General features: G+C 44.5%; 1 protein-coding gene across 1 annotated transcript; it reads left to right on the top strand.

The window, feature by feature from the left end:
• The first annotated feature begins 6,170 nt into the window (after positions 1-6,170).
• LYRM9 (LYR motif containing 9) lies at positions 6,171-10,073 on the top strand. The gene is made up of 3 exons (XM_079130542.1): positions 6,171-6,331; positions 7,901-7,993; positions 8,885-10,073. The coding sequence occupies exons 1-3, from the start codon at positions 6,206-6,208 to the stop codon at positions 8,900-8,902; spliced, it is 237 nt and encodes a 78-aa protein (XP_078986668.1). The 5' UTR covers positions 6,171-6,205; the 3' UTR covers positions 8,903-10,073.
• The last annotated feature ends 12,666 nt before the right edge of the window (positions 10,074-22,739 follow it).

Raw genomic sequence — 22,739 nt, forward strand, 5'->3', positions numbered from 1 at the left:
TACGGTGCATGTTGAGGGAGGAAAGCTGGATGGCTCCCTGCCAGGGGTGTTTCTCAAGTTTCTTTTTATTTATTTGGTACCAGGAATTGAATCTAGAGGTCTTTAACCTCTGAGCCACATCCCCAGCCCTATTTTGTATTTTATTCAGAGACAGGGTCTCACAGTTGCTTAGGGCCTCCCTAAGTTGCTAAGACTGGCTTTGAACTCAGTCCTTCTGCCTCTCCCTCCTAAGCTGCTGGCATTACAGGCATGTACCACCATGCCTGCCTCTCAAGTAACTTTTGATTACAAAAATTTTCAAAATGTATAGAAGTTAAAATAATGGCAAAATGTCCATCCCTCACACCTAAATGAAGTCTTGACATTTTACCACTTTTTTTTTTTTTTTGTACTGAAGATTGAACCCAGGGGAGTTTAACCACTGAGTCACACCCCCAGCCCTTGTTTCGTATTTAAAATAACAAAACTTTTTTTAGTTGTAGATGGACACATTTATTTTATTTATTTATCTCTATGTAGTGCTGAGGATCAAACCTAATGCCTGAATGTGCCAGGCAAGCGCTCTACCACTGAGCTATAACCCCAGCCCCTGTTTTGTATTTTTTTTTTTTTTTAATTTAGAAACAGGGTCTTGCCGAATTTCTTAGGGCCTCGCTAAATTGCTGAGGCTGACGTTGAACTTGTGATCCTCCTGTCTCAGCTTCCTGAGCAGCTGGTATGACAGATGTGCACCACTGTGCCTGCCTCCACATTTCTTTATCTTTTGCACTCTGTCTCTTCTCTCCCTGTGTTGGCTTTTGATGAACTATTTGAAAATAAGTTGCAGATCTGATGATACATCACCTCTAAATTCTTCCCACTTGAATCTCCTAAGAATAAGGGAATTCTGCACATAACCATAACAGCATTATTATTTCTAAGAAAATTAATGATTCATAATAATTCACATTATCATCTAACGTCCAGTTGTGGGAAGATTTTCAGTAGGGAAGTTGATGAAGTATAGGGATCACCATGTGGAGGATGACTGGCAGGGGTCTGAGGGCAGGTGTATACCCTTCCAGTAATCCAGGCAAGAGCCTGACCTGAAAGCCCGGGCTAGGGTAATGTGGGGTGATGAGGGCTTTTTGAGGTCATCCCACTGAGCGTGGTTCAGGGTGCTGTGTCAGTGACGGCTCCCAGGAGGAAATGCAGACCTAGAGCTGAGTATTGAAAAATGAGAGCTGCAGGAAACAGAGGAGTATTATTGTAGGGTAGGAGGACACAGGAGAATTTTTCAACAAACAGATATGGAACATTTTTGGGGAGGGTTAATATGCATCAATTTGACTAGGCTATGGGGTGCCCAGGTATTTGAACATTATTTTACGTGTGTCTGCAAAGGCATTTTTGAATTTATATTGGTAGACTTTATCAGGCAGGTTGCCCTCTTTAGTATGAGTGGACCTCATTCAGTCTGTTGAAGAAGGCCTGACTAGAATGAAAAGTTGGAGTCTTCCCCAGATAAGCAAAATTTTTTTGCTTGGTGGCTTTTGTATTGGGACCCTGGTCCTTCCTGTTTGTACAGCAACTTTCAGGCTTTGTACTAGAACTGTGACATCAGCTCTGTAGATTTCAGACTTTCCAGTCTCTGTAATTACACAAGCTAATTCCTTATAGCAAACCACACACACACACACTGACACACTTAAGCTTACACCCTTCAGTTGGTTCTGTTTCTCTGGAGGGTCCCTAATACTTCTACTTCATTCTGTGACAGTGCTGAGACCTGAGACCATAACAGGAAAACAGTGTACTGTCATGGATCGTGTCACCCAAGGCTCAGTTTGCTTGGATTAGGCTTAAGTGGTGAGATGCAGATGAGAGATGGCAGGGGCCAGATTAAAAGGGACCTTGAAGGCGTGGAAAGGAGTCTGGATTTGATTCTCTCGACCAGTGCTTTCCAAACGTCAGTACCACTTTTATGATTTCTGCCATATCCACATTTCAATTGCATTATAATTTGCTTGGTACATTTTTAAAAAATCAATTTTATGCCCATTCCTTTTAAATTATTTTAAGCCTTAATTCTTATGATATTGTGGATTTTTAAAATCGTTACATATGGAAATAAATGTAAAAGTAATTACAATGAAAAGATGTTCCATAAACTGCTTAAAATAATTTCAGGTGTTTGTCTTACATTGTAGGAAATGTTGCCATGAATAATGAGTAGAAGTGGATATTAGGGGTTAAAGTTCCTTGGGATAGGATACCCTGAGTATCCCACAGCAGAGTCACTCTGGCTGTTGGGTGGAGAATATGTGAGGGAAATGGGTTGGAAGGCTGGGAAACCAGCTTGAGGACTCTCACAGTTGAGATAAATGTTTGTACCAAAGCTGGGAGGCTGAGGCAGGAGGATTGCAAGTTCAGGGCCAACCTGGGCAACTTAATGAGATTGTGTCTCAGAAATTGTTGTGGTGGGGTGGGGGGTGGTAGCTCAGTTGCAGAATGCTGGCAGAGTATGTGTGAAGCTCTGGGTTCCATCCCCAGCAACACCAACACACACACACACACACACACACACACGTACACACACACACGCACAGTCTGAACTAAGAGGAGGAGACAAATTTGAGGGACACTTAGAGGTAAAATTTGATAGGAGTTAGAAACCAGTGGCTTGGAGATTGAGGGAGAAGGAGGAATTGAGTTTACTCTCTGATGGTTTTAGTTTGGTTGCCAGGACAATGAAGTTGCCATCACATATGCAAGGAGCCTGGGTGGGAGGCTAAGGTCAAGTCCAAAGGGCAGGTAAGAGAAGCAAGCATTTCCAGGGTCACAGGGTTTGACTGTTGTTTTAGCAACGATGCTGTGAGGTTCATCGCCCCTTAATGCAAACCCACACTTTAAATTAAATTAAAAGATTTTTAGTTTAGTTCTTCTAAGTGGACCCACACATGTATTCTCTACTAGTTATTACTGAGAATGACTAAGTATTATAATTGAGCTGAAAATAATCTACCGCCCATACTTGCTGGGTTGGTTACTAAGTATTGCTTGGGTTTTTAAGTAACGAAACAAAGTTGTGCTCTTTCCAAATGTTAATTTTGAGGACTGCAGATGGTAACCATCTGTTACACGACTAGCATTTTACAATATTTGATTAGCACTTTATATAGTTTGGGGAAGCCTGCCAGGAGAATCTGCCCATCATGTGGGGACTTTGGTTGTATGTCCTCAATGGTTGCCCTTGAAGTTCTTGGCCAACATTGTATGGGGTCTCCTCTGTTTGTTGGGCTTAAGTGTAGCTAGTCAGACTAATGAGTTGATTTATAGCAGGAGGGACTTAAGGAACCTTATTCTTTGTAGACTCTTCCTTATAGCTAGAAGCATCTGAGCACATCTTGGAAGTAGAATTTGAGAGGTCAGAATCTGTCATTCATTTGGATTGCAACAACAAACCCAAGCAGCTTTGCCAAAGGACTCAGGTCATCGAGAGGTCTAGGACTGCCTTTGGGTAGATGGTTTTAAGGGCTCACACGAGTTCTTAGGATTTGGTTTCTCTCAGGGTCTCAGCTCTGCCATCTGCTGTGAGTCTGCAGTGACAGAGTTCAGTCGGAGGCAAGATGGCTTCCTTGAGAGAGGATTAAGTCCTCTCAGCAGCAAGTCTAGTGGGAAAGAGCTGGAGTCCTTTCCAGTCTCATCTTCAGAGAAGGTGAGCTTTACTCTGATTGGATCAGCTGCCAGCATGTATCTATCTGTGAACCAATCCCTGACCTCACATGGTGCAGAGCTCTGATTGGTCTGGTGGGCTGAGACTTGGGGAGGAGTGCACCCTGAGTTGCACACAGTGGAGAATGAAGGATGATGGGAAGACAACCACCTGTCCATTTCAGTATCAGCTAGAGTTGGGGGAACCAGGAGGAATTACAGATGTGTATTGTTGCCAGGCAGATAACATGGAATGAAGGAGCTTCTGAATCCTAATGTTCTGAGGGAACTTCCTAATAAGTTTCTTTCCTTAGTGTAGGATGTCTGATAGATTTAGTGTTTGCTTCTCTCTTCATTGGAGTATGGATAAGAAGGTTGTCTTTCTCTTTTTTATACTACTTTAAAACTTGTGACATTCACTTAATCTGTATTTTAGCTCCTTCATCTGGAACACGGAGCCTCTCTCTCATAGAGGAAAAGTCCATACAAAGGAGATGGTGGATTCATGGAGTTCAGTTCAACCAGTGTGTGAAGCCTGCTGAGGGCCAGGGGCTATGCTGGGACCTGGGCCAGGCTCTCAGCCTAGGGCTAGACATGGGCCTGGCAGCCGATGAGTTCCCCAGTGGGAAGCACTGCTGCAGCACCATAACCAGGGCACTGCAGCCCCTCAGATGACAGAGTGATTCCCTCTAGCCCCAGGAAGGAACAGTGCCATGAAGACCTTCCTGGAGGAAAGAACTTGATCTAGAAGGATGAATAAGGAGACGGGAAAGGGAGGTCTATGCTCAGGAAGCTGCATGTGCGAAGGTACTGAGAGGTGACATCCTTTGGGGATCTAGGAGAAGTTCCTGTGGCTGAGTGGGATATACCCAGGACACTGGTTCCAGAGCTCCTTTGGTGTCAGTATGGAGGAGACTGGAGTGATGTGGGAGGCAAGGGCACCAGGCAGGGTTCTATGGTGCAAGTTCAGGCCTGAGCCATTGGGGCAATGAGCACTTAGAGCGGCATGGTTATGGTCTGGGAGGCACTTAATGAATGTTTAATAAGTACTGACATTCTAGAATCTACCATTTAAAAACATTTATATTGTCATAGTTTCCTTTAAAAAATAAGTTCAGGCTAGAGTTGTGAGTTCTTTGGGGAGGGCATGTATAATACAGAGATTAAAAATATAGGTCCTATGGAAGAAAGGATTTTTAATATTTTCACCATAAAGAAATGATAAGGAAAGAGACATGTTCGATCCATACATTACACAATGTATACGTGTTTTGAAATATCACATGGTACCTTATACATTTGTAAAACTTTTATGTTTGATATATTAGTTAAAAAACAAATTTAAATTAAAAAGAAAAGAATATGGGCTGTGCAGACCCCTAAGAGCATAGAGTATCATTGTATTTGCAAAAACTGTAGAGAATGCAAACAAACCTTCAGTGATAGAAAGCAGATCAGTGGTTGCTTGGAGATGGGAAGGTGGGGATGGCAAGGATGACAAAGAAGCATGATGCAACTGGGGGTGATGGGTATGTTCACTCTTGGTTGTGGTGATAGTTTCTCTCATGCACACGTAGGTCAAAAGTTATTGAATGATACACTTTAAATGTGAATGCTTGACTGTATCAACAACACTTCAGTAAAGCTGATTTTTTAAAACATGGGCTCTGGAGCCAGATTGCCAGTGTTCAAATCTCAGCCCTGCCTTTATCAGCTGTGATCTTGGGCAAGTTACCAGAGCTCTGTGCTTTGTTTTCCTATGTGTGCATGAATTACATGTAAAGTGAGTATAGCAGGTAAGTGCTCATTGTTTTTATTGACAGCACACAGTGAAGTGAAATCATATGCCCAGGCTCTGACATCACCATGGTCACTTCACATGCAGCTGTTTCTTCACAAACACAGCCCCCTAGATTCATTCTTCTCAAACTTTAATGTGCATATGAATCTGCTGTAATCTTGTTAGCATGAAGATTGGTCTAAGGGATCTGGTTGGGGCCTCAGACTCTGCATTTCTGACAGGCTCCTCGGTAATACCAGTGCTGCTGGTTTAGGGCTATATTTTGAGTAGCTGAACTCAGGCCTTCAGGCATTCTCCACTGTCTTCCGTGGTGCCCTCTCTAGGATATGCTGGCATCAGAGCTGGTTGCTCTGATTGCCACTCAGGGTCTTCCTGCTTATCTTCCCTCCTCTGCTTAGTGCCACCTCCTTACCCACCACCTGAAGTTGGACTCCAGAAAGAAGACACCAGTGATGACACTGTGTATCTCCTTCCACACTTGCTTTGGAGGTTCTTGTGAGACTGTTTTGGGGCTGAGACTTCAGAGGGCTGAGGCTTAGCCCAGCCCAGGGTGTGGGCTCCATGGGAGTGGGCCATGATGGGGACCTGGCCTCTGTGCTGCACCAAGCCTGCTTCTCAGAGGGCTGGGACCCAGAGGCCAGAACCAAGTAGAGATCTTGACTTGATACCTGAGAAGGGATTCTCTGTTTTTCAGGACAGAGGGTCTTGCGAATGGCCCCGCTACCAGGGGCGGAGCTGGTCCAGAGGCCGCAACAACTCTACCGATACTTGCTGCGTTGTTGCCGGCAGCTGCCAACCAAGGGCATCCAGGAGCATTACAAACATGCTGTCAGGCAGGTGGGAGCCAGGGTGCCCTGGATCTGGGGGGAGGTCCTTTAATGGGGGCTTGGCAGGGAGTCAGACCAGGAGAAGTGTAGTCTTTTAGGTCGGGATGGGATGGGGGTGGGAGTTTTGTAAGAGACACTGGAAACCAATGCTGAGCAGCCCAACCCCTCTCTGGTTTCTGTCTAGGAGGCAGAGAGTGCATCATCTAGCACACCAGCCCTGTGCCAGCATGTAAATATGGCAGCTCAGTGGGTAATTGAAGTAGACTGTAGGCTACATCATTTTGCCAGCAGTGCACAACCTGAATTTAATCACAAGAAAACATCAGGTAAACCCAAACTACCATCTTCCAGACAACCTACTGACCTGTACTCATCAAAAGGTCAATTTCATGAAACACAAAGAAAAGCAGAGCTACCTGGATTAAAGGGACTAAAGAGATGTGAGAACTAAATGTAATGCATGATCCCAGATTGGATCCTGGACCAGAAAAAAATGAAATGGCTATAAGGGACATTATTGGAGCAGTGCATGAAATTGGAAGGTGGGTTGTACATTAGATAATAATATAAACATTAAATTTTCTGAATTTGATTACTCTAATTATATAAGAGAATGCCCTTGTTGTTAAGAAATGCACAATGAAATGCTTAGGGTTTAAGAGCACACTGTCTGTGACTTACTCCTAAATCCTTCCGGGAAACCTTATAATACACATAAAGAAAGAATAATAAAGCAAATATAGAAAAATGCTAACAACTGATGATTGTGATAGGGAGTTCTTTATACTTTTTTGGCAACCTTTCTGTAAGAAATCATTTCCAAATAAAAAATTTAAAAATTAGAATTCATACAAGTATAATATGAAAAGTTAAAAAAATAGACGTAGCAATAGAAGGCTGTGGGGACACAGAGAAGGGAGCAGTTAGCCATTTGGGGGAGTCAGGAGGACTTCCCAGAGGTAGAATTCGAGGTGTTTCCTGAAGAAAGAAGGAGGATGTATGGGTTTTGGAGTGCAGGGAAGTGAGGTACCAGTTCTTTCTAAAGGTCTCTGAGGACCACACCAGTGAACCCGAATCTCAGACTGCTCAGAAGCCAACATCAGCCTGTGCTCTGCCTTGTACCTGGCTGGATTCCTCAAAGCCACCTCCTCCATTGCCTTCCCCTTCTGTCCCTGCTTGGCTGTTCCAGCACTGGGCAGAAAGAAGCCCTCTTCCTGGTGTGTTGGAGCCCACATGGAGGTCTCACTCTGATGGAAGCAGCTTCAGTGAGGAGCAGATTAAACAGAAAGATGGAAGTTTCCCTTTGGCCCTGATAACCCCTGGGCCCTGGGGGCCAGTCCTTTTAGCATCTGCCCTGCTGCCAGGATTGTTGTCCTCTTTACAATCAAATAGACTAGCAGCAAGTTTGGATTTCTGAGCCTCTGTTTCCTCATCTCTAAGTTGGATAATCATAACCTTAGAAGATTAGGAGATGCTGGGTTTATTGTGCCAGCAGAGTATCTAGTCGAGGACTGGTGCTCTAAAGCTGCTGGCTCTGTGAATTTTACCTAGTCATCTTTCTTTATGCTGAAACTTCCAGAGTTTCCGGGTTCATTCAGATGAAGACAACCCTGAGAGAATCCAGCAGATTATTAAAAGAGCCATTGAAGATGCCGACTGGATCATGAACAAAGTAAGTGCTTGGCTTCCACCTCAGCCTGAGAGTTGGGGCAGTGATAACTGTGACCACTAGGAGTCGCCCCCACCCCACAGCTGAGAAGGGCCAGTGCTCAGGCAATCCCTACCAGCTACTCCTCTTCTGGAAAGCCGAGCGGTCATCCCTTCTGGTTGTATTTATTTTCTGCAAGGTTGAGTGAGGGGATCACCCTTGATCCTTAAAGGCACATTTCTGCCAAAAGTGCCAGATGAGCTGGGATGGGTACTGTGGCAAAGGGAGAGAACAGCCTTGGAAGCAGTGGTGCCACAGCGGGCAGCAGCGCTGTGGTGGCCCTGAGAGGACAGCTGTTTGGGGGCTCCCTATCTCAGGGGTATTCACACTGTGGCAGGATTACTGAGGAATCATTCAAGGATCTGTTGGGTGGAGGAAGGGAGTGAGACAGGAATCTTGTTGGTATTAGAACAACCTAGAGAACTGGAGTTTGCCCCTCAATCTCCAAATGTGGGATTCAAGATCCATTTTTTTTAAACTTAGCAATTGGCAGAGGATCATCCTCTGACTTCTGAGAGTCCTCCTCTGCCTGAGATTTTTCTTCCTCAAACAGGACTTGGAAGTGTGGGTGAGTGACCACATGTTCATTTATAATGTTACCAGTTTCTATATTATCTGACTCCCCCCATCCTCCACCCCCCACCAGGACTATCAACTTCTTTTTCTGATAAAGAAAAGAAAGGGTCCAGGCATGAACTAGAGATTGGACCGTCCAGTTTCTCCTACTTGGGTCTCCTCACTCCTGAGAAACCCCTGCTGGCAGTGGGGAAACCTAGGTGACTAGGGTTTGAGATTTCCTGCGTCCTCCTTCCCCACTGGCTTCTCTCACCCACTTGCAATCTCTCTGACTTACAGTATAAAAAGCAAAACTGAGACTCCAGAGCCCAAAGTGAAGCTGTCCTAGAGACATTTGAAATTAAGAGGCCTCTCTTCTCCTGGAACCAGTCAGCAGCAGCAGTTTTGGAATATCCTTTGGCCTTGTTGGCTGAGAGAACAAGAAATCAGAAGGCAGAAGTGAACATTTGCTCAGACAGCTCTTCTCTCCATAGTCATGTTTCCAGCATCCTTTATGTTTGCTCTTCCAGCCAGTCACGATGTGAAATTTGGGGAGAATGTGGTGTTTTTTTGTTTTTTTTGTGTGTTTTTCATTTTTGTTTTTTTATTATTTTACTTTGCTCTGAAAGTGATTCATTTATTCTGGAGGTCTCTTTATCATTCTCTGAGTCCCGGACCAGATCTCCCCACAGTTGGCCGCTTGCACAGAGGAAAGAGAGTGGGCTTGAGAAGCAGACAGGTCTGGATCTGAATCCCAGCTCAGAAGCTTCCTAGTGTATCACCTTTGAGATTGGTTTCCTCCTTGATGAGGATTAAATAATATGGAGTTGAAGTGCCTAACACAGGATTTGGTACCTGCCAGTAAGTGTCCCTCTGAGGAAGCCATCCTGCACTGCCCCTCCCCCTCCCACAGTGCTCTGCACATCTCTGTTGTAGCACACACTGTATCAGGTCTCAGTGATTTGTTTGTGAGCTTGTTCTGCTTGTCCCATCATGAGCCCCAGAGCCCTCATGGGTGCATCATGCTCAGCAGTCTACCAAGGTACTGTTCTTCATGACCCCTGTCCCCCCATGCCCAGGGACATAGAGGCCCTGGTCCTTGCCTTCAGGAAGTTTAGTGTATTCACAGTGGCAAAGTGCACACTACCTGAAACTAGCAAGAACCCCAAAGCAGCTGCGGTAGACACCCGCATGGCAGACTTCTGTGAACCTGCAGTCTGTCTTCACTGACCCTTCCCTGCCTTGCCACATTGTGGAGGGTGGGAGGGCAGGAGAGAAGGGGAGTGGGTTCAGGGACAAGTGGCCAGGGTGGGTGGAGCAAACAGAAAATACAGAGAAACCACAATGGGGTTTGAATTTTCCCCAGGCACTCAACCAGAGGGATGAGCTAGCATGTGTTCGTGTTCTTGCAATCATGTGACTTAAAGTGACATCTATATGTACACAACTGACTAACAAATAATGAAGTAAATGTATCAATTTGTGAAAACTTGTCTCTTCTCAATTGATATTCCCTAAGCATAGGTCATCCTGCTGCTGTGTGCTGTCGTACTAGGTGCTGAGAACTTAGATGATTGTCAGACATGGGCTACCCAGAAGGGATTATTCTTCAGAGGAGATTAGCAGGCACTGGTTCCGTTGCTGGACAACATTTTCTGATGTCAGATTTGCTACAGCAACTGAGAACAGGCTGAGGACCTTCAGGCCAAGCCCAAAGTGGCACCAACCCCCCATCCCCACCCCTGTTGTTCAGCACCTCTGAAACTGGGGGACCTGTCATGATACATTGTAGAATCACAGTAGCAGGGGTCATATTCTAGGGCCTTCACCAACAGGAGAGATGTGATGAAGATCACCAGAGGGAGCTGGTATCCTTGCTCTTGACTGACTGTTAGTTCACTGGTTGATGCTTGATCCAGGTGTGCTGACTCACCCAGGTGTCAGACAATGGCTGCTCAGTTCCAGCATGAGACTGGCCTGTGAGGGAGTGACAGGTTGGTTGGTTAACAGTGTGGTGGCTGCTCTCCAATAGTCCTGTGAGCCTCATGATGTGGGGCACATGCCTGGGAAGGACAGAAGGAGGCCCCAGGGTAGGAAGGCAGGATGCACACAGCAGGGCAAAGATGGCCAGGGCACTATGTGAGGCCTGGAGAACTACTTCAGCCTTCGCAGCAGTCTTCCTGAGCACTGCCCTCAGTCTCCCACACTAATTGCCCCGCAGGGATGGCGTGCATAGGCAGATCTCAAATCACCCAGGACCACGGCTCTTAGGTGCACACGGTTTGCTTGGAGAGTCACCGCCAAGCAAACAGGAGAAGATGAAGTCTTGCTGACCCTAGCCAGGCACTGAGGCTTGCTAGAATGCACTTTGAAGCTGGACCCATTGGATTTAAATCCCCACTCTGTCATTTAGTAGTGGTGTGCATTTCCTGACCTGTCAAACCTTGCTTTCTGAATTACTCTTTTTGCACTGCATTCTACATGCACATCCAGTGGGGTGATGAGATAGGCAGGCAGCCATGTGGCCTCCTTTCCCCCTTGTTTTTGGTTTAGCTGGTCAAGACCTTTCATTTAAAATAGGCCCCTCTTCCTCTCTGATACCTGCTGAAGGAGCACAGTGCCAGCAGGAAAGGAGCTGGTATCTGTCATCTCCACCTGATACTATTTTGCAGTTACATTGCCTTTCTGGGGTTCATTTACATTAGAAAGTTTCTGGGTTTTTCAGTGCAGTGAGGAGCAGCTGCCATTAAAGGACTCTCAGGCTCCCTATGAGAGACCCTGTCAAGTTTGGAGGCCTAACCCTGGGGCAATATTGAGACTTGAGTCCTGCCACCAACCTATGCTCCCTGCACCAACTGCCCTGCCCCACAAGGTTTCTTTCCCACCCCTGGGCCACTCGATCTTAACTGAGCACTTCTTCTCACATAGCCTTTCCTCTAGACAGGAAGGAACCACAGTCAAGGGAAAGACAGGCATGGGTACCAGGAAGCAAATGTGGCTCTTAGGTTGTTATCCTAACACAAATTTATTTTTTTCTCCTATTACTCTGTCATATATATATATATATATATATATATATATTTTTTTTTTTTTTTTTTTTTTTTTTCCCCCCCCTGGAGATGTTCTCCATGATCCTGAGTAAAAACTGGGACTAGCCTCAAAATTTTCTGACACTCTTAGGTTAAACACAAAGCTATGGTTACTTTTTTTTTTTTTAAATGTTTTAATTGGATTTATTCTTTGTATCTTTTCACTTATTATTTTTTAAAAATTTATGTGTTATATATGACAGTAGGATGCATTTATGCATTTTGATAAATCATACACAAATGGAGTATAGTTTCTCATTTTTCTTTTTTTTTGGTGGTGCTGGGTATTGAACCTAGGGCCTTGTGCATGCAAGGGAAGCACTCTATCATCTGAGCTATATCCCCAGTCCATCTTATTTTTCTGATTGTACATATGGTAGTATTACATCAGTCATGTAGTCATATATGTACCAGGTAATAATGTCTGTTTCACTCTACTATCCTTCCTACCCCCATGACCCTTCCCCTGCCCTTTACATCCCTCAACCTAATCTAGAGTAACTATTCTTCCCTAGCGACCTGCCTCTTTATTGTGGATCAGCATTTGCATATCAGAGAAAACACTCTACCTTTGGTTTTAAAGGTTTGACTTATTTCGCTTAGTATTATGTTCTCTACCTCCATTCATTTACCAGCAAATGCCATAATTTCATCCTTCTTTAAAGCTGAGTAATATTCCATATTCCATATTTTCTTTATCCATTCATCTGTTTAAGGAAACCTTGGTTCCATAGTTTAGGAAATGTGAGTTGAGTTGCTATAAACATTGATGTGTTTTAAGTCACAAAACAAGTCTCAGTTCATGAAGTGAAATGTCCACTCTCAAGTAAAAATAAAATTTCAGAACTGAATTAGGTCAGGCTTCCTCTTCTTCCAGTTGGGATCTGCTGCAGATGGAAATCTGCTGCCCGAGTTGGGACACAGGCAATCTTTGCTAGCTAGGGAATGAGAGCAGGGTGGAGAGGCATCCCAGGCAAAGGGGCAAAGGCACGAATTAGCACCATTTATCTGGGTACTCCCATGTCATTAGGTGTGACTGAGACACCATGGTGGACAAAGAAAACAGGGACAGAGTAGGGGTGAGGCTGGGACAGGGCACAAGGACCCAATCATGCAGAGCTTTTGCAGGTCATGCTCTTCTCCCAAGAGATGAGCCTGTAATCATCTCCTTATGTAATTCCCTTCCCCACCAGAGAGTGAACCCCTTGGCCATTGCAGCCAGCTGTGCACCTGCCGCTGGGGCAGGGAGCTCTAGCGTTTGCTGAACAGAAGAATAATACTACCGGCAAACTGATGTCTCCACTTTGTGAGGTTTTTGTTTTTTCACTTTCTAGTAGTGAGGTTTTGGGAAGTACTGATGAGTTTTTCGCCAAGTCTTTCTTATTTATTTATTTATTTATTATAAACAAATGGGATACATGTTGTTTCTGTTTGTACATGGAGTAACAGCATACCATTTGCATATTCATACATTTACATAGAGTAATTCATTCCGTTATTTTTTTTCCTCCCCCCCACCCCTCCCACCTCTCTTTTCCCTCTATGCAGTCCCTCCTTCCTCCATTCCTGCCCGCCTCCCACCCCCCATTACGTGTCATCATCCGCTTATCAGTGAGATCATTCGTCTTTTGGATTTTTTAGATTGGCTTATCTCACTTAGCATGATGTTCTCCAATTTCATTCATTTGCCTGCAAATGTCATAATTTTATTATTCTTTATGGCTGAGTAATATTCCATTGTATATATATATACCACAGTTTCTTTATCCATTCATCAATTGAAGGGCATCTAGGTTGGTTCCATAGTCTGGCTATTGTGAATTGAGCAGCTATGAACATTGATGTGGCTGTATCTCTGTAGTATGCCGATTTTAAATCCTTCGGGTATAGGCCAAGGAGTGGGATAGCTGGATCAGATTGTGGGTCCATTCCAAGTTTTCTAAGGAATCTCCACACTGCTCTCCAGAGTGGCTGTACTAATTTGCAGCCCCACCAGCAATGTATGAGTGTACCTTTTTCCCCACATCCTCTCCAACACCTACTGTTGCTTGTATTCTTGATAATTGCCATTCTAATTGGGGTGAGATGGAATCTTAGTGTAGTTTTGATTTGCATTTCTCTTATACTAAAGATGGTGAACATTTTTTCATATGTTTGTTGATTGCTTGTAGATCTTCTTTGGTGAAGTGTCTGTTCATTTCCTTAGCCCATTTGTTGATTGGGTTATTTGTATTCTTGGTGTAGAATTTTTTGAGTTCTTTATATATTCTGGAAATTAGTGCTCTATCTGAAGTATGAGTGGCAAAGATATTCTCCCACTCTGTAGGCTCTCTCTTCGCATTGCTGATAGTTTCCTTTGCTGAGAGAAAGCTATTTAGTTTGAATCTATCCCAGTTATTGATTCTTGCTTTTATTTCTTGTGCTATGGGAGTCCTGTTAAGGAAGTCTGATCCTAAGCCAACAGGGTGAAGATTTGGACCTACTTTTTCTTCTATAAGATGCAGGGTCTCTGGTCTGATTTCAAGGCCCTTGATCCATTGTGAGTTGAGTTTTGTGCAGGGTGAGAGATAGGGGTTTAGTTTCATTCTGTTGCATATGGATTTCCAGTTTTCCCAGCACCATTTGTTGAAGAGGCTATCTTTTCTCCATTGCATATTTTTGGCACCTTTGTCTAGTATGAGAAAATTGTATTTATTTGGGTTTGTGTCCGTGTCTTTTATTCTGTACCATTGATCTACCTGTCTATTTTGGTGCCAATACCATGCTGTTTTTGTTACTATTGCTTTGTAGTATAGTTGAAGTTCTGGTATTGTGATACCCCCTGTTTCATTCTTCCTGCTAAGGATTGCTTTAGCTATTCTGGGTTTCTTATTCTTCCAGATGAATTTCATGACTGCTTGCTCTATTTCTGTAAGGTACGTCATTGGGATTTTAATTGGAGTTGCATTGAATCTGTATAGCACTTTTGGTAGTATTGGCCAAGTCTTCTTATCAGCAGTGCTTGGGAGCTGCTTTAGAGAAGGGAACACTGACCCTTTCTGCTCAGTGAGACCCACAGACCTCCCCAAGGACGTTCATCTTGATGCAGAGAGGATTTTCCCCAAAGCAAAGGTTACCAAGAGCTGAAATGCAGACTCCTCCCAGCCTTCTGAAATAGACATGTCTCTCTGTTCATCCGGTCTCCCTAAGGGTTAGGAATTAACATGAGCCTCCAGAGCAAACAAAACAAGCACTCTTTTACAATGACAAGGGGTGACTTGGGACTTGATGTGAGGGAGGAACTGTGTGGACAGAAAGTACTGGAACTGTATACATAAATATGATTTTCTGGGGAAAATCACTTAACACAATTATTTGAGCCAGATACCTGCTTTACTCACCATCTTTTGTTGAGACAAAGGCTGACAACCTGGTTATTCAGGCTCCCTTATTTGGCAGATATCTTCTCAAAAATGAGGTAAGGTTGTCACTTCAAGGAAAACAACTGACAGAACCCATTGCCAATGACAAAAAAAATTGACCTTTCTGTCACAGGTCAATGGATTTTAATATAATGGAGAGGTAGGAAGAATTGTCCAAGGGGCCAATTTGCCAATCCAGCCTCAGCCTGCAGCCTCCAGGCCTGGAGACAATCAACAGCCTCATCTTTTTCTTTGCCACAATGATTTCAGGCTCTCTCTGGCCCAGGCCCCATTTCTTCCTTTGCCTACTTGGTTATCAGAGACCAACCTGGGTCAGATCTTGGCTTAGAAGAGAACAGGGAAAACACACAACTAGACCTGCGCAATCAAAAGCCATCCCAAACTTAGCCATTCTCACCCTCTCAGCCCTCTCAGCCCTCAGTTGCCTCCCTCCCCAGCTGAACGCTCTCCACACCTCTAGCACTGAGCCTCAAAGCCCATAGTGCCATTCTCGCCTTTCTGTTTAGAGAAACAAGCCAAGAGAGGCAAGGTCCTTTGTCCAAGGTTGCATCTCAAGAACACACATATCCCAGGTGGCCCTCTCTGGAGGCTGAAACCACTCTCCCACAGGTGATCATAGACAGTAACCTATCTCCATTAAGTTATACTTTCAAATTTTAAATTTTACCCTCGCAGAAGTTCTAATGATTCCAAAAGGATTTGGGAAATGGAGTGCCTTTGGATTATAAATAGCTTAACTGAGTTTTCTCTCTAGGGTATCTTAAGTTTGCCACCCCTACCTGAATCTTAATTCATTATCCCACCATACCCTCCATAGGTTGTCACTTTTAATGTATACCGTGGTATGGAATGAGTTGGGAAGTACTAGGTTAAAAGGCAGAATGCTCCTTGGTGTCTTCTGTGAAGGCACTGAACTGAGTTGGTCACCACAACCTAGAAAAGGAGGCATGGAATTATTAGGAGATGGGCCTATGGCTACACCACCACACTTGATCTTAGCCAAAAGGCCAAGAAGTGATAGGCCTATAGCTATGGAGCTTTGAAAAAATTACTGAACCCCACCTGTATAATAGAGGTAATAAACCAGGAATGGTGGCTCACATCTATTATCTGAGACACTCTGGAAGCCAAGGCAGGAGGATTGCAAGTTTGAGACCAAATTCAGTAATTTAGCAAGGTCCTAAGGACTTAGCAAGACCCTGTCTCAAAATAAAAAATATTCTGGGGATGTGGCTGAGCAGTTGGGCACACCTGAGTTCTATCCCTGGTACCAACACAAACACACAGAGATAATAATACTAGCTGTCTCCCAGGATAGTTGTGAGGATGTGATGAAAGACTACGTGTAATGCACATAGCTAGGGTCTAGTACACAGCTAGCACTTAGTAAAAGTAGCGGCCATGCCTGTTAATTGCACATGGCTTCCCTGCACTGAGGGTTGTGTGATGACAGTTTGGGCTTGAAGACTGACTGCTCCCAAAGCATTATTTCACTAATTAGGGAGAACAAACACATTTTAACATCTCCCCCCAAAACTTCCATCATAACCAAGGAAATAAATCTGAGAGGAGAAAAGGAGCCACATCCTGGTGTCACATGTGGGGGTTGACATGTCGGAGCACATTAGGGAAGCTACCAGGGATTCCATTTGCATGAGGAGCCTCAAAGATCCTCAAGGTTTTCTGGGAGGCATGTTTAAACAGGTAGTTGGCCCTGGGCTGAGACACTAGAGAAAGAACAGGACAAAACCCACCTCTTGGGGACTTGGGTCTCAGTATTCCCATTATCTATTTCTGGATGAAAAAGTTACTTCAAATTTGATGACCCAAAACAACAATAATTTGTTCTGTACTATGTAGGTAAATAATTCTGGCAGTGCTCAGTCGGGCGGCTCTTCTGTCCCATGTGATGACAACTGAAGCACTCAATCTGTTGTATTCAAACTCGGGCTGGGCTGGGCTGGGCTGGACTGGAAGGTTCAGGAAGTCTTCACTCAGGTGTCTGGCACCTTGTCCTCCTTCCTCTCTATGGCCTCTGTCTCCCTATGTGGTCGCTCAATGAGAAGCATAGCCCAAATTTCTTTAGTACGGTGACCAGCTTCCTCAGAGAGCATGAGTGTTAGCCTTTTTTCCTGTTCTCTTCAGGGCTAGGACTGGAGTGAAACTTCAGCATCATTCCACTGTGAAAATAAGTCACAGGGCTAGCCCAGGTTCAAGGAAAGAGGAAATGGGCTCTACGTTTTGATGGAAGGAGTGGGATGCACATAGGAGAGGAGGCATTGATGGTAGCCACCTTTGGAGACCATCCACCACACATAGTAAGTTAGGAACACATTTTGGGAAGAGAGAGAGAAAAAAGATGCTTTAACCAGTCAGTCCTCAAGCAGTGGTTGAAGGAGAAACAATTTTGGAAGCAATACTGATGCACAACACTTAAAGTGTACCACAGAGTAAACCCCAAGAGAACCTATTCTCAGCAATTTCAGGGTCAGGGACAGAAAGAAAGTAAAAATCAAAGAAAAAGCTTTATTTATATGGCATCGCAAGAGCAAGGCTACTTCCTTCAGAATTCTGATAAAAAGAATTATAACTCTTGTTAGGAGACAACCTTCTCTCTGTGAGACCCACAAGGTATGTTGGGAAGAAGCTCGCGGCCATAGGGGTGGATTGGCTGACATCCATGAAATCAGGAGGAACGATGTGCACATGACCTTGAAGAACCCCAGAGGCAAGTTGGGCTCTCTTCAAGGGAGTGGCAGTCAGGCATCTAAGGCTGAGCCACAGGATGGCGGCATAGAGTTGGCTTTAGCAGCTGTGGCAGAAGATCTGTTAGCATGGCAGGTCATAGGCTACTACCCAGAACACTGCTGGGCACTGGAGGAATGCACTCTTCTACCCTGCACTCTTCTACCCCCATTACCTTCCAAGTGGGGAAGTGCGTTGCACTTAGGTTGCATGCTTCATGGAGGAAATATTCTAGAGCTGAGGACGCAGCTGAATAAATTTTTTCAAAATATACCCTAACTGCTTTGAATTTCACTAAGGCAACCTACAAACCTACACAAAGAAATAGCATGGGGCTGGGGTATAGCTCAGTTGGAGAGCACCTGCCTAGCCAGTGCAAAGCCCTGTGGTGGGGGGCGGGGAGAGAAAGAGAGAGAGAGAGAGAGAGAACCAAGAATGTTTGAATATTCTCTTTAAACAGTCCAAATGTGGAATACCATTCAGCAATCAAAAGGAACTATGGATACATGAACCAACTTGGGTGAACCCTGAAGACTTTATGCTAGATGGAAGGAACCAGTCTTGAAAGGTGACCTGTGTAGTGATCTTGATTACTCAGCAGACTCAAGAAGACAAAACTACAGTGATGGAGAATGGACCATGTTTGCCAGAGGGTGGAGTGGAGGGAGGATAACAATAAAGGAGTGTCTTGGCGTGCTGGGGCAGTGTGCATCCTAATCGTGGAGGTGGCTGCGTGAATCTATACGTGGGTTAGAATCCAAAGCATTGTATGCTGCCCCTGAGACCTCGGTTTTACTGTCTGATGTTTTTAAATGATCTAGCCAACATGGATAGGATTTTGGCTCCTTTAGATCTTAGCTTCCTCCCTGACCAAGGGAGGGTGATCTCCCTGTTTATTCTCTGTCTCCAAGAACAGAAGGAAAAATTGAGTGATGTTACTGCAGACAATGGATTTTTGGAAATGCCACCTTTCCCCATTTGCAAGGTGAATAAAAACTAGCAGATAGAGGAGGAAATGGTAGAGTAAGAACAAAGAGAGGGAAAGAGGAGATCTGGAATGATTTTTATAACTTACTTTATTTTCAATACTTACTATATGCAAGGCACTGGGCTTTTTAGGTGCTTTATTTCAATTTTCTCTGAGATGTAAGTGCTCTCATTAGCCCTACTTTCCTGATGAAGGAATTAAGGTCCAGAAAGGTCAATCAAGTTGCCTAGGGTCACACAGCTAGCGAATGGCAGGACTGGGATTGAATTAGAGGCCAGTGCCTATAATCCCTGTGCCCTCCTGTGGAGAGCAGGCTATGCCCTGCTCTGAATTCTTCTTTGATGTATAAAACAGCAATTTTCAGGCTGTGCCTAAACCAGAGTTACTCCATTTTATAAAGCAGTAGTTTGCCATAAGTTACTCCATTCTGAGTACAGGTACCAATGTAGAATGACTCTCTATACCTCGTTTGTACAAGTAAACATCTACCGTCTGCCAGCACCACCATAAAGCACGAATTGATAAATAACTTATAGGTGCCAACTTATCAAACTGAATCCAGGAGTACTAGACACAGGACATTCCAAATCATATCAGCAACACCAGACACAAGAGCTTATCACCCTCACCAGATGGGAACTCCTCATTCAAGACACATAAAAGGAGGAGCCCCTGAGACTGAACACAAGGGGCATCATGAGCCTTGCCCAGGAGAATCGCCACAGTAACAAACCTCCAACTCCTGTCCCCATTCAGGCTTCAGCAAAGTGTAATTCCTCCATCTTGTGATGACCACATGTGTCCCCCTCCAAGATGACACCTTAGGCTGATGCTCTAACACAAGCTGCCATTGGTCCAGAGCCTCTGCTTTGACAGCTCTGCAAAACTGGGTTGTCAGAATCCTTACCTGGCCCCCCACGGTGACTCCTTGATTCCACACTGATCTACCTCTGCCGGCTCTCTTGGCACAGCATCCTGTAACCCTGTGGCCACTTACACCCTTTCTTAGTCTTTCCGTGGCCTATTTATATATCACTGTGTGAAGTCCATGTCACTTAAGTGTTACATTTAGTAGAAATTAAGATCAGAATTAAACAACTTGTGTTTGCATGTGTTATGACTACCAGGTGACCCACGTGTAGTCAGTGAACTGCCACTGATGAAAGTGGCATAGCCTAGGAATTTATTGTTATTCAATAAATTCTGACACTGTGGAAAGGCACAAACGTTTCCTCTATGTTGATGACATCACACGCCACCTCCTCCTCCAGTCCCTGTCCTCTCAGCCGTGCACTTTGGGAGTTTCCTGTTCTTCAGGCTTTTAAGATTTCTATTTGGGTTCTTCTTCCTCTTCCTCCTCCTCTTCATCCCCACCCCTCTTTTGGGTGGTGCTGGAGATTATTAACCCAGGTCCTCCCACATGCAAAGCAAGTGCAGTACCACTGAGCCACCTCCCCAGCCTCCTCTTGACATCTAAGCGTTTGGTCCTGGGTATGCTTTCCAGTTTCTGTCCCTTCTCCCTCTCTTGTGAGGTGATCCCTCCCAGCTGGTTCTTTCTCCTTGAAATACCTGGAGTGGCTTCCATTCTTATCAAACCCTGGATACAGAGGCTGGAACCCTATCCTCTCAGGAGAAACTCCTCAAGGATTCATTCTTATAAAAGACTGAATTTGAAAAACAAGGAAACAGACTTGGTATAGGAAACCTCAAGACAAGTGTCTCTGGAGTGCGCCCCCTTCCCTGCCCCCCACCCCAGGATGAGACCAGAATCGACTGGGGATTGGCTTGGCGGAGGGGGTGGAAATTATCTAAAAAGCCTTCCCAGCTAAGCAGTTCCTCCAATGGTGGGTTTTGCGATGCTGTTACCAAACTATCTGACGAGAACAACTTAGAGGAGTAAGTTTATCTGGGACTCATGGTTTCAGAGCTCTCAGTCCATAGATGGCCAAGTCCATGACTCTGGGCCCAAAGCAAGGGAGCACATCATGGTCAAAGTGCCACGATGGAAGGAAAGCAGCTCACCTTGTGTCAGGAAGGTGTGACAAGGAAGGGCGAAAGGGAAGATGCCCCTTCCCAGCCATGCCACCAGTGGCCCACCTCCTCCAGCCATGCCACACATGCCTGCAATTATTACCAGTCAGTCCATTCAAAATAAAATGGATAGAGCAGGCCATAGCTCTCATGTCTGTCTATGCTGTGAATATTCCTACATCAACACAGGAGTTTTGGGGGAACACCTCACATCCAAATCATAACACACTCTCTCCACAGTTTCCTTTTCTCTGCATGTTGGCTGCCTATCCTTTGTGTGAAGGAGACAACAGGGATTATTAGTCCCCAGTGCACAGAGAGGGAAACCGAGGCACAAAGAAGCTTGAAATGGGGTAGCGTATGGCAAATCATCTCATTACCAGAAAACCAGAAAAATCCTCAAGGAGATGGGATGGGGAGGATCCATTAAGTATGTCATATTCCCAGTGTCCAGTGTTTTCCATGCAATAGTTTCTATTGCTTTTTTGGTACTGGGGATTGAACCCATGGGTGATTTACCACTGAGTTACATTTTCCAGCCCACCCCCCACACCTTTCTTTCTGAGTTAGAGTTGTTAATGAGGCTAACCTCAAACTTGTGATCCTCCTGCTTCAGACTCCCAAGTAGCTGGAATTATAGGCATGCCCAGGGCAACAGTTCTTTGATTGAAACTTCACAAAGCCTTATTATGCACATTGCCAAGAAAAATGAGGCTTAGGGTAAACAAACTGTCCAGAGTCACTAGAAGTGAAAAGTGTCCATCTTCCACTTCCAGGGGCCCAGGATCTCAATTTAAGCAATTTCTTGTAAAACTTGACAGCCACAGCATTGAACAGGGTCTTTGGTAGCAAGACCCTCCCAAGGGACAAACAGCACTTTCAGGCAGCTATTCCAGGGGTTGCCCACTGTGCAAAAGAGGAATACGACAAGTGCACTTTGATATAACCACATGATCAGTTGTCAAAAGTCTCTCAATGATGATAATTTATTTATTTTTATTTTTGGTACTGGGAATTGAACCCAGGAGCACTTAATCACTGAGTCACATCTCCAGCCCTATTTTGTATTTTATTTAGAGACAGGGTTTCACTGAGTTGCTTAGGGCCTTGCTAAGTGGCTGAGGCTGGTCTTGAACTTGCAATCTCCTGCCTCAGCATCCTGAGTCACTAGGATTACAGGTGTGTGCCACCACACCTGACTAAAAATAGTTTTTTACTGAAAAGGAAAATGCCATGATGTTTAACACTCCAGACTTAAAGTAGTACACAAAATTGTATGTATTGCACAGTTTATCACAAAAAACATCAAACAAACTTGCCTATATAGAGAAAAGGAAACTGGACACCTACCAAAATGTAAACAATGGTAGTAAAATTAAAGGGAATTTTTTCTTCCTTCTGTTTTTTTCTGAATTTGTCAAATTTTTCTTAAAAGAAAAATCTTCACTTTTTTTTTTTTTTTTTTTGACAGTCACTTGGCACGGAATAAAATGAATGTGAATATACATGGTGACAGGAAACCCCCTCAGGCACCAGGACAGTGGAGAGAAGGAGGAGGCTCCTTTCCTCTTCCAAGAATGTGGTTGCCCCTCTGGTTTTTCAGAGACCCACTCTGCTTCCCCTGCCCAGTTGGTGATGGCCTCTGACCATCTTCCTCACCGTGGGCACCAAAAGCCAGCAGTATGTCCCCTCAGTTACACTATAAGTTCCTATGGGACGGAGATTGGCTATGTCCTGTTCATCTCGTGCCCCTAAGGCTAAAAGCAAGACCTTGTGTATAGTTAAGAACACAAGAGGGGTTGAATAGAGAGAATCCCAAGGTTCTTCCTCAGAACTTGTGACTTTGAGACCTGAGTTGAATGCCAAGCCTCAAGAACAAG

This window comes from Sciurus vulgaris (genome assembly GCF_902686455.1).
Source record: "Sciurus vulgaris genome assembly, chromosome: 3".
Classification (NCBI taxonomy): Eukaryota; Metazoa; Chordata; class Mammalia; order Rodentia; family Sciuridae; genus Sciurus; species Sciurus vulgaris.